Raw genomic sequence first — 12237 nt, 5'->3', positions numbered from 1 at the left:
CTTACTGTGCACCCCCGTGGTCAAGCAAGTCCACACTTTATGCTTTGAGCTGTGTCTTAATACAAATAAGCTGGGAAATACATTCCAGAGAAAGATTACATATGCAGAGGCTTATGGAAATATAAATATGAAACCAGTGGTTCCTAAAGAAAGCTTTCACCAATCTCCTGAATCTCTTCAGGTAAATTCCTTTTCCACTTCTTACTGAGTGATCAGGGATCAGGCACTTGCATCCCGATGATATGGCCTGCCACCACCTGCACTCTCTCATATCCTACCAAATGGAGAACATAGGGAATAAAGTTTTGAAATCTGCTCACCCTTAACTACTCTACTTCATGGAAGAGCATCAAGAACATCTGTTGTCAATACAGCAATAATCTTATAGACTGATATATGAGTCTCCACTGTCCTTTATTTGGATACTATATCCTTTTCTTCTTGTTATTCTTTCTTTTATGAAATGATGATGGTAGAACGTTATCAAGTTGTTTGTTTTTAACGCCCTAACATGACAACATAAAAATTAGGTTCTCCTCTTTTAGTCATCAAAATTAAAACAAAGTACAAAAAACAAAAACCATTTCATTGGTCCATGAAATGTAAAATTCTGGGAACCAATGATTTCATAGGCAACAAGTAAATCACATTTCAGGTGGTGTTCTCACTTACTACCACTAAGAAAAATAATTCTATTGCCTTTTCTAAGGTAAGACTTGAAATATAATTTGGCTAAATTCTGCAAAATGATTTAAGGAATGGAATATTCTTATGACTTGGATATTCCTACTAACAAAAGGCTTCCAATTAAAATCAAACATGATAAATATTAAAAAGTTTGTTTTAATAATTCAGAATTTAAATTTAATTCAGGTAACTTTACTAGCATTTCATGTAATGTCTCAAGTCCTAATTATAAATAATAATAATCATTGTACAGAAAGTAAATTTCAGAAGATTAAGCTAAATGGTGGTGACAAGCCGGAGCTTGCTTGCTTGCTTGCCTTCCTTCTTTCACTATCGCTGATATGAGTTTACCTATAATTTATATCTTTTCATTGAAAAAGTTAAGTCTGTGAATGTATAAAGCGTTTACTGTAAATGAGTATGTAAAAATGCCTAAAGCATTAATATAAATTGTTATTAAGATAAAGAAAAATGAAGATGTTTAAAGACTAAGTAAACCCTGTCCTTAAAAAAAGAGTTCTGTTGCTGTTGTAACTTCTTTTGTAACTACCGAAAGCACCTGATCAAATATTATGCACATAATGGTCAGTCAAAAGTAATCTTGGCAGTTCCTAAAGTTTAGGACAGATTTACAGATTAATTTAAATATGGCATTACTGCATTTCAATTACCATAGAAAGCTCTTAAAAGTTTTGACTAGCCAGACAACAGTAGATGAAGAAAATAATTATATCTATGTGTATGTGTTTCATTGGATTCTCTACTGATTAACATGGAAAAACTTCCAACTACTAATCATCAACCATAATGACCGGAAGATTTAAGAATACTTTCTTCTTCAGACTTAAAAGACATGTAGCATAGTGTTAAATTTGGGCTCTGGAATCACATAAACCTGTGTCAGAACCCAGCTCTGCCATTTATTATCTTGGTAACCTTGAGCAAGAGAAAAGGGACATTGTGAGAATTAAATGAGATATTGGTTATAAAACTATCTAACATAATGTTTCACATGTAGCAAATCCTCAGCAAATGTTCACCAGCCAATTCCTTTCTTCAGTATAACACTGGGATAAGTCATGGCTACTACATATCCAACCCTTATTTAGAAGAAACTCAAAAATGACTGTTGGAGGTCTTCGACCTTTCAAAGAGATATACCAAAATGCCAATACTCCATTTGCCAACCCCTGTGGAACCTCACAAACTTTCAAAAGAAAAGTGGGGTGAAAATCATAATTTTTGGCAGGCAGAAAGGCGAAGAAAATAGCAACTTTGGGAAGTGTCAAGAAGTAACATGTTACAGCAGTAACAAAATAATGTTCTATAGTTCGCCTCCCTCCAAAGGTTTCCAAATAGTTAATATTTTTTAAATTATCTAACTAGACAGTTTTTAAAGTACATCTCTTATGTGAACAGTATTGTAAAATGTGATAACAAACAGATAATGAAAAAAATTTTTCCTCTATTCCATCTAATGTTTCTACCTGGCTATACTAGAAAATGCTCAGTCACAGCTTGCAATCACACTGTAGCTGAAGTACATGAAAGATGGTCTTGGTTATGACACTTCAAAGTCAGACCACAAAACTGTTGCCAGGAAGCACAGAGGTATCAACTGCAGAGAAGGCATTATAACAACAGCACTGTGGGCACTGGTGCCCTACTAGCATACCCCATTTATGGCGAGGGTTGTCCATTTATTTGTAGGAAGTGAGGGGCCAGTTTGGGGTTAGAAATTTTGTTTAGGTTTGTTCTGTTTGTTTTTTATGGTTAGGATGATTTCAATAAAAAGTTTGAAGAGCCATCACCCATTTAAATAAAATTATGTAGAGAAAATAACTTATACTGTATATTTTTTAAACACAGATTTTAATATTAGTTATAAGGGATCCAACAGATTCTTCCAAGATCTTAATATCCCCCACCAAAAAAAAAAAAAAAAGTAAACAACTATAAACTCTACATTCAGTTTTAAAGAGATTTCTCATATACAGCAATTACACTATTCTCTAACAAGAGACTCGATATCAGCTGCTTCCAGTCTCTCTTCCTTTTGGTTGGAAAACACTTTAAGTAGCCCCATTAGAATACTTTTTAAAAGAGAGTTACATTTCAGATTATGATTCAGTGAAAATGGCTTGGCTGAGAAGATTAAGCACTTGAGAAAAAACTCCACAAAAGTATTCCTTTTACTGACAAGAGGGGAGTCACATATTCCTCAAAGAAGCTTCAAATGGCTCCCTCAGAAGTAGATAAAATTTGTATTTTAAGAGCAAAGGGATGTAATATTAAACTTACCTGCAAGTCTGTATGTATTGAAAAGCAAAAGGAAAACTTTATTTTAAAATTATAATAGCAAAGAACATGGATTTAATTCTACTCTGTATTCCTCTACAGGACCTAGTTCAGACCTTTATAAAGAAGGTAGCAAATTAATTGATGACTCGAGTGAATATTTTTCTATCTCTTAATCAATAGTTAAACTGGTTCAGAATTTTTTTAAGAGGAAGGAGGTTAATATTAAATTTTTTTTAAAATCTCAAGACATTAAAAATATCTGCACAGAAGATCCACAACAAGTTCTACCATGTGCAAGAACTGTACTCTAAGTATCTGGGTGTGAATGTTTTAATGATTTATCTTACAACATACAAATGACTATAAAACTTCCTATCTATGATACGAGGTAAAAGATAAAATTCAATAAATCTTTAGTGAGCGCCTACTATGTGCCAGGCTCTGGAAATACAAAAATGTGGAAGATTGGGTCCTTACAGTCAGCCAGGAAAGACAAACTTAAAAACACACACTACTCAGTAAGAAGCATTTTAACAGCAGCAAAGAGGCAAAATGTAAGGTAAAATGAGCACCCCAGAGAAGAGTCTCTCCAGTGACATAGTTATTATACAAATTCAAAAGACAGAAAGATCCTTTCTGGAGGACAACTGGGTTGAACCCTGAAGAACGACCAAGATTTTGACTGGCAAAGAGGGAGGGAGTATATTCTAGTGGTGGAAAAAGCAAGGCCATAGGCATGGAAGTAAAAAGAGTAAAGGATATAACACAGTGGCGATATATCAGGTCTAACCTAAATGGTGAAACACTTTAAATCTGAATTTATGGAGAGGAGTGACATGACTGAAATGATATTGTTAAAAGATTAATGTGATAGCAGTATGAATGCTAGACTGGACCAGGGAGAGAAGAGGCAGGGAAAGCAATTAGGCTATTACTGTACTCTAGGGATAAAAATAATAAAGGTATGACCTAGATTGATAATAAGAGTAGCAAGAAAAAGAATTGATGCAAAGGCAGTTATGAAGACTGATTGTCTATATGTAGACAAGGGGATGAGTAAACAATAATTAAAATGTTTAAAGCTTAATCTAGAGATTAATGACATCATTATCAGAAACAGAGGCATCGATGAGAAGAATAGGTTTGGTGAAGAAAGAAAAATATTCATTTCAGGTTGAATTTAAAGAAATTCCTGATATTGATGTAAATAAACAGTTGCTATTCTACAGCAAAGGGGGTGGACCTCTATTTACTATATTACTACTTGAAGATATATTTTTAAATATAAAATCACAATATATTGAATAATATTTTACTTTAAATCAACAGTTCGTCATCAGTAGAAAAATGGAAATGAGGGATTGGAGCTCTGCAGCAATGTGAGAACTGGAAACTGACTTGGAAGTCACAGGCACAGAGGAAGCAGGTAAGATTTTAAAGTAAAATCAAAAGGCTACACTCACAACTGTTGGAAGAAATCTCAGGCCTGTATTTTATGCACACCAGTATCAGTAAGCATCAGCAATAAAACATTCTATAGAAAACTATTATTACTCTCCTAAAACCTTTATAAAGTATACTGAAATAAAGATACAGATCATATAGTATTAAAACTTTACCAGGTAGCTCTTAAATCAGAACTGATTATTGCCCACTGATAAAAATGCAATTCTACTCTAGACCTCAGTTCTAGAAAATCAGAAGTTTATAATGTAACTTCAGTACTGTTTTCTAGCTACTGGAGGGGGTTAGGGGAAGGGAGGCTATTCTAGAGACCAAGATAGGAAATTTGACTAGAAACACTGCTTTTTCTCCTATATGAATGACCTATTTTTATACAAAAAAAAAAGGAAACTATCTTTTGTAACTTCTAATGAGAAAGAACATTCAACCAATTAAAGAAACTTTTAAATATAAGCTGTTTATATTAAAATGGAAGTAAAATATTAGATTAAGAAGTGTATTTGTGGGTTGTAAAGTTCCTAAAACTTTTCTCCTGACAGTGAAATTTAAGACACTCCATCGGGACTTCCCTGGCGGCCCAGTGGTTAAGACTTTGCCTTCCAATGCAGGGGGTGCGGGTTTGATCCCTGGTCGGGGAGCTAGGATCCCACATGCCTTGTGGCCAAAAAAAAAAAAAAAAAAAAAAAAAAAAACCAAAACATAAAACAGAAGCAATATTGTAACAAATTCAATACTTAAAAAAAAAAAGTCCACATTAAAAAAATCTTTAAAAAAGAAACAAAAAGACACTTGATCAAAACCAAAAATGGAAATGAATATTCCAAAAGACTAACCAATAATTAATCTGGTAAAAACATTCTGGCTATTCTATGAGCTTTCAAGAGGTTAAATTAAAAAAAAAAATTATTCAAGGGCTATTAAATCAATGGGTCAATTTTGGTTTTATAATTTAAGTATTTAAAGTAATCAGTATTCAAGAGATTTTTAAGGTTAAAAATTTTTGTGATTCTTTTTTTAAAAAGTTTTATTTATCACCTTTCACTATCTGTTGTTCTGAATTTGCCCAAAGCGAACTCCTTGTTCTCTGTCACAATGGCAAAAAGTACAAGAGTTAATAAACGAGAAATAAGGGTGGAGAAAACATAATAAAAATTTTAATGCTTGATATTTTAAAGACTGTGGCTTCACTGAGTTAAGGAATGTGCAAATAAATTACAAAAAGAAATTATACAAATGATTATGCATAAACTTGGAAACTTCTGCTTAAGTGTTTGTCAGCTAAAACAAAATATCTAATAAAGACAACAGCTAAATAATGCCAAACTAACCACTGAACTCAGTTAATCAGGAAGACTTTGATAAGTCTGATAATTCTTGCAACATGTCCAAATTTAGAGGAGAAAAAAAAAAAACTCTAAGAAGCCTGTTAGATGTATTTTCTCTTTCTACCTAAGCCAATAAGAATATAAGTATTAGAAGTTTTCCTCTTCCTCCAAGCCAATATAATTGGGTTCCTCAACAACTGTAATAACTTTACATTTCTATATGACAACTTTAATAAAACATACTGATATAAAGCATTATGCAACCTTATCCTGACCTCAAGCATACAATAATCTGTCTTTCTGAATCAATTCCATACTAAACCATGTAAATTACACTTGAAAGAAATTTGAAAAGAGTCATCTTACATAATTACATTATCATTTCTAATGCCGAAAGTTTCTTTCATTTCAACACCATGTTTTTAGAATCTAGAGTTATGCTATAGCTTAAAATAAACCTCAGCCAAATAAAAAGTTTGTTATACATTAGAGACTCTAAATTAATGGAACAGATAAAGAGCTAAAGACCATGCTATATTTTTACTGGGTGCCACACGCTAAATTCCAGATTTGTCCTGCAATTTGTCAGTCATTACAGTTCATCCAGTCAACTTTGTAAACAAAGGCTATAAGCCAAGCTTGATATGAGAATTCAATTAAATAAAATCTAAAACAGTCACCATTCACTAAACAGGAAGGAGTAAAAGGAAAAATGCCACCACACACCTCTTTTAAAAAGGCAGCAAAGTAATGCATGAAATATGAAACCGTAAGTTTCAACCTCCCAAACAAGTTTTTGTTACAGCATTAATCAACACAAAGCTACGATCTTCCACATATAACCAAGGCAACTTTGAGTCAGTTTACAAGTCTTTTCATTGTAAGGGGAAGCTATTGCTGTTAAGTCGTTTTCTAGTAATTCCAAGTTGTCCACTAAGAAAATGGAAAGAGTTTATGTTTTGACACCTATTACCATCACTGAAAAATTGCTTTTTAAGAAGAACTCTAAGTGGTTGTGTTGCTTTTGGCCTGTTAAAGGCAAAGCAACATTATCTCCGGATTGCCAATAGTTTCTCCTTATTTGGCTAACATTGAGAGATCCCAATCAGACTACTATAAAACTTTAACATGCACAAAGCATCCATTTTGAGAAAAGTTCGTGAACAGCTTTCTTTTTTCCCACCCCCCAAAAGAAAAATGAGAGCTTGGTAACCGGCTTTGAAAAGAGTGCCTCGTATTTATTCTTCTCTTTCTAACCCCAATGCACACCCCTGGACCTGGGGCCAAAGGATCTCTGACACTGCGGCAAACTCTACTCCGAGTTAGAGACTCTTTCGTACGTTCCGGCCCCGCGGTGGGCAAGCCCTTTAGAACGCTTCCTCACGCTACCCACTTTCATCCTCTCCCTTTCAGCCGGTGCAGATCAGCTAAATCACACCGTTTCCCCCTCCCCAGTGACCAAGAGTAATAAAGGAGAAAACAGGAAACCGTCTGCTCAGGGCACTCGGCTTAGGGCGCTTGATTACTATTATCATCATCATCATTTATAATCAAGTCCTAAAAACTAAATCCAACGCCCTCCTAACAAGCCAAAGACGCCCCTCTACCCAAGAGTCCCCAGTGCCTCTTGTCCGTAGTTTTCTTCAGCATCCCCCGTCCTCCGACTCTATCACTGACATCGGGGGCCCAGGCACAATTCCACCACACCGCTCCCCATCTCGACCTCAAATCCCAGACACACGTCCACAAATGGCCCTGGGGCCCCAAGCTGACCACAGTCCCTTTCCCCCTCTGCCCCGGAAATCTCCTGGTTCCCTTACTCCACCACCAACTGGTCTGAAGGGGGCCCCAAGCCTAGGGCCCTCCCTCTACCAGTTCTCTCCCTCCCTCCTTCGCGGGAAGCCGCCCCCTCACCCCGCGGCAGGGAGTCTCCCGCCGCCCCCAGCCTCAGGAGACCAAGAGCCGAGGGGAGGCCCAGGCGGGAGGCCAACGAGGACCCGCAGGGTCAGGAGAGCGGCGGCGGGGCGCACAGACCTGGTGCAGGGCAGTGAGTCCGTCCACATTGGCGTAATTGATATCAGCGCCGCGGTGCAGCAGCTTGAGGACCTCGTCCGTGTCGCCGCTGGAGCAAGCAGCCAGGAAGACGGCGCCATCATCGAACTTCACCTTGGTCTTCTGGCGCTTCACCACGGGAGGCTCGAGGTCCGTCTCGGAGCCGATCCAGCGCTTCAGCTGCTCGTTCCGCTTCTGCTTCGCGTCCGCCATCTTCATCCCCTCTCCTGCCGCCGGGTCTTCTTATCGCGAGGGGGGGAAAGGGGAGGCGGAGAGGGAAGAGAGGGGAGGCAGGGGGTGTGTGACTGTTTCTATGAGTGCGGGCCAGAAGAGGGCTGGGAACCGGGAGGAGACGCTCGAGACTTCCAGTATCCCACAGAGCACTGGGGCGGCGCGCCCGGCCGAACGGACCTCCCTTCCTACCTCAGAAGCCCTCCCGCCCCCGGCCCGGCCACCCGTCACCGGCGGCCAATCTAACGTAACTTCGCGAGATCCGGGCAGGGAGGCGCCCTTTGGCCAGTGCGCATGCGCTATGGGCCTGTGCCCGCCCCAGGAAGAACGCTCCCGCGAACTGCGACGGCGGAGGCTAGGCCACCGGAGGGAAGCGGGTGTGGTCCAGGCCGCCTGGGCAGCGGGGGCTGGGACCAACCTGGAAGGGCGGAGACAGGGAAGGAAGGTTGTCCTGCCCCGCTGAGGGCTCCTGGGGTTCCGGAGGCCAACAGTCGCGCTGTATGGAGGCTCTTCGGGGCAGACCTGCCTCCAGGGCTGTCTCAGCTCTGCCGAGTCGTTTGCTCAGGGCGGAGGATTTTCCTATTGGCTGCGTTATTTGAATGGAATGGAGGATAGATAGGTCGTGAATTAAGCGCTAGTGATTTCCCTTTCTGAGGAACTCAGATGAATTTGCTAAGAACCTTTTAAAAGCAGGGTCTGTGTGTACAGCCGAGGGATTTGGTGGTAGTTACCCCAGATCTCAGCCCAAGGTGACCGCCTGGTGACAAGGGTTGACCTGCAGTAATTGCAGTGGCTTTCTGCCAGCCTCCACTGTAGAAACGTCTTTCCTCTTATGCTTATTTTTTCTTGCTTTGTTGTGTGTGTGTGTTTGTTGTTTTGTTTTTTTGTTTTCTCTCGCTCGTATTTTGGGTCCTCTTTCCCTTCTTTCAATGCTTTAATCCTGTCTGCTACTACCCCGGAGTTTAGCTCTGCCTTGTTACTGGTCCTGACCTTTTAAGGGATTTCTGGTTCCTGCTCCATCGCTTTCTAAGGGTGGATAAAGACCCAGCTGCTTCTAGAGTTCAAAAGGAATGTTAATACTACGCAATTGATTTAACCGGTATTTTGTGAATACTTACTATGAGCCAGTCATGGTTCCAGGTATTGGCGATACAATGACGATAACGACATATTTAAACCACCTTTTGAGATCACATGTTCAAAATACTTCATAATTTATCATAATCATAAAAAAGGCTTTTGAACTTTGTTATGTATGACACCGCGCGCGCGCGAGCGATTTGTAACAAATACTAATGTCTTCTGAGCCATCTATTTGTAATCTCCACCAACTGATATTTTTCTAAACAATACAATATTTTCATCCACTATTTTCTAGAACATTTAGCGCCAAAATAAGAAAAGTCATAAAAGGTTAGCATTGAATGGAACTTGAGGATCATCTGGACTGAGTCCCCAAAGAACTAATGGACTTAACCTAATTTTTCTCAGCAGCAGGATTAGTATTCCTTCAGAAATATTATGCACCTGTACTGAGTTAAGCATTGTCCTAGATGCTGGAGATACAGCAGTGAAGAATTAAGCTTCTCTTATTCTCCAGTAGACTACATTACAGCTTATCATATTGAGAAATAAAAAATGGGTAAAATGTGATTAGGGAACCACCTGTCTGTAAGACCAAATTTTCTGAATAGCAATTACTAGGATAGTAATAGAACCCAGGTGTGGTTAAAAATATTTCCTCTGAAAATATTGTAGAAATAGAAAGTGAGTGTAACATGCCTAAAATGCACCAATCAGAGCTTTGAATAATGACAGTGTTAGGTGCTGGAGAACTCTTAGCACTAAAATACAAAATTCCTATCCACTTAAAAAACTCCAGAATACAGTTCTTAAAATAAAAGAAAGGAATTTGAGGATTGCCTTGTCAGCTCTTCTATCTACCTAGAAAAACTGACAGCTTATCTTTACTATTTCCCAAGAATGTTATGGTCTATTTGGTAGCTCTTAAAAGTGCCCTGGAATATAGATTGGTATCTCAAGTTTTGATTTGGGCAAGAGTTTGGTAGGAAGTATGTTATTTCTGATTCAAGCACTTACTTTAGGATGTAAAATGAATAAATAAAACAGTAGTTTATTAATAAATTGTTAAGTATCAGTTCCCAAAGGCTACCAGACAAAAACAAAACAAAATAAAAACCCACCTGGGCTGTTAATATATGCAAATTTCACTGAGGTTAGCTTTCCTCCAGATCTAAGGGTCACGAAGTTCTGTGTTAATCTCATTGGAAGTGCTGTTAAACTGCCACCTGTTTGCCTTTTTAAGGAGAATTTTTTTTTAATGTTTTGAATTAATGATACTGAAGACCTACCACTAACTCCAGAAAAGGCAAAACTTTTTGTTCAAAAAACAACACAAAGCCAGTCACTTCATATTACCTTAATAGCAGAATGAACTTAAAAATTTAAGCAGAAAAAGAAATTGAAGAAATGCATGTATTTTCATTTCTTAATGCCCTCTGAGTAGATAGGGGTGTGAAGATACTGTTCAGCTCTTTTAATGCAAATTAAGCCTTAAAATAGAAGTGCAAATTACACTGTATTAATTTGCTAAATGTTTTCCTTTGCTGCAGCAAATCATTAATCAGTTGCAGTCTTTAGTTACTACATGCAGGAGATTTTCAGAAGAGGATCTGTACACATCTTTTTCAAAACTTAAGTACACTACAGATATCCCCTACTAACCATTAATTTACTTGTTAATTATCAATTTGAAGACATTTTTAGTAAATCATAAAATTTAAATCTTCACACATGCACACACACACAAAGCTTAGATTTTTTTTCTGTGTTCTCTGATGTACCATCATCTAAAGAGTGTAGCATAATATGTTATTATGCTCACAGTCAAGTTTATTATTAGCAAAATAACTAGAGAATGTAATAATATAGGATGCTTCAACATCTGGAAGGAGAGTTTAGGTGCATGAGCTCCCTATTGGAACACTAGCATTTAGTTGAAGGATTCATTCAAATGTCCTTAAACTGAAATTCTGAGAAAAGCTTCTCAATTCCTCCAGAGACCAGAATGCAAAAAAAGGACAGAGTAGGATATTAGTGAGAATAAACATGTGCAGTGATAACAGACACAACATCACTGGTAAAGACTATGCTCAGTTTTGGCAGGTGGGAATAATATGAGCTTCATGTGGTTATTTTAAGATTAAATGAATAATGTATATTAGAAAGAAAAAAAATGAGATTTTGTTTTCTTGTATTTGCCTCTTTTCCTTCCCTCATTAAAGCTGATAGCAACTCGGCTTCCTTGCCTCAGGGGATGTTTGTGGCAAGGAAGAAAGCAGAAGTTGCTTTCAAAACACTTTCCTTCCTAGCTTGAAGTGACCACCCCCAAATGTCTATTGAATAAGAATTTAGGGCTAGTAATCTGGTTGGAAGTAGTGTACCAGGTGGCTAGGAATTTATTGAAGCTACATTTGCATAGTATTATAGATCAACACAAACAGGAACATTTTCTAAAGTTGCTTGTATTCTCACTTTTTAAAAATGTTATTTCATAACATCATGTAATACTATTTCTATTTAGGGTGGAGAAGGGAGAACCAAGCAAAGGGAATCTCCCAAGCCATTTTTGGGCGCTTCTGTGGAAAAGAAGGATTTCACTGAGAATAAAAAGTGATGCATAGGCTAAAAGGATGAGAAAGAAGTCGGTGGGCCTCTAGAGCAGTGGGGATTTGCTCCCTGATCTCTGGAAGTGTCCCTAGAATGTGGCAAGATCTCAGAATGAATGGCTTAATGCTGCATAGAGAGGCTGGAACCTAAGCATTGGAACTCCCACTAGCCAAACATAGGTGTGCCCCAGACTTGGTCTATGCTATGGTCTGAATGTTTACGTCCCCTCAAAATTCGTATGTTGAAATCCTAATCCCCAAGGTGATTGTATTAGGAGGTAGGGCTTTGGGGAGCTAGTTATGTCACATTAGTACCCTTGGCCCCTTCCACCATGTAGCGTCACAGTGAAAGGACTACCATCTATGAACCAGGAAGCAAGCTCTCATCAGAAACTAAATCTGGCTGTGCCTTTGATCTTAAGACTTCCCAGCCTCCAGAACTGTGAGAAATAAACGTTTGTTTTTTATAACGCTGTGAGTTTATGGTA

At 38.2% G+C, this 12237-nt stretch overlaps 1 protein-coding gene across 3 annotated transcripts in view; it reads right to left on the bottom strand.

Annotated features, from left to right (window-relative positions):
- The window catches only part of PPP1R12A (protein phosphatase 1 regulatory subunit 12A), a 149701-nt gene extending 141420 nt beyond the window's left edge, over window positions 1-8281 (bottom strand). For all 3 annotated transcript variants that reach the window (XM_061204151.1, XM_061204152.1, XM_061204153.1), the window contains exon 1: window positions 7812-8281. In XM_061204151.1, coding sequence (XP_061060134.1) covers window positions 7812-8048 — 237 coding nt within the window. In that variant the 5' untranslated portion in view covers window positions 8049-8281. The remainder of the gene's footprint in view (window positions 1-7811) is intronic.
- Window positions 8282-12237: the final 3956 nt, after the last annotated feature.

Source organism: Eubalaena glacialis, chromosome 11, assembly GCF_028564815.1.
Source record: "Eubalaena glacialis isolate mEubGla1 chromosome 11, mEubGla1.1.hap2.+ XY, whole genome shotgun sequence".
Lineage (NCBI taxonomy): Eukaryota > Metazoa > Chordata > Mammalia > Artiodactyla > Balaenidae > Eubalaena > Eubalaena glacialis.
The sequence above is the reverse complement of the archived record's forward strand: the minus strand, read 5'-3'. Positions and strand labels throughout refer to the sequence as shown.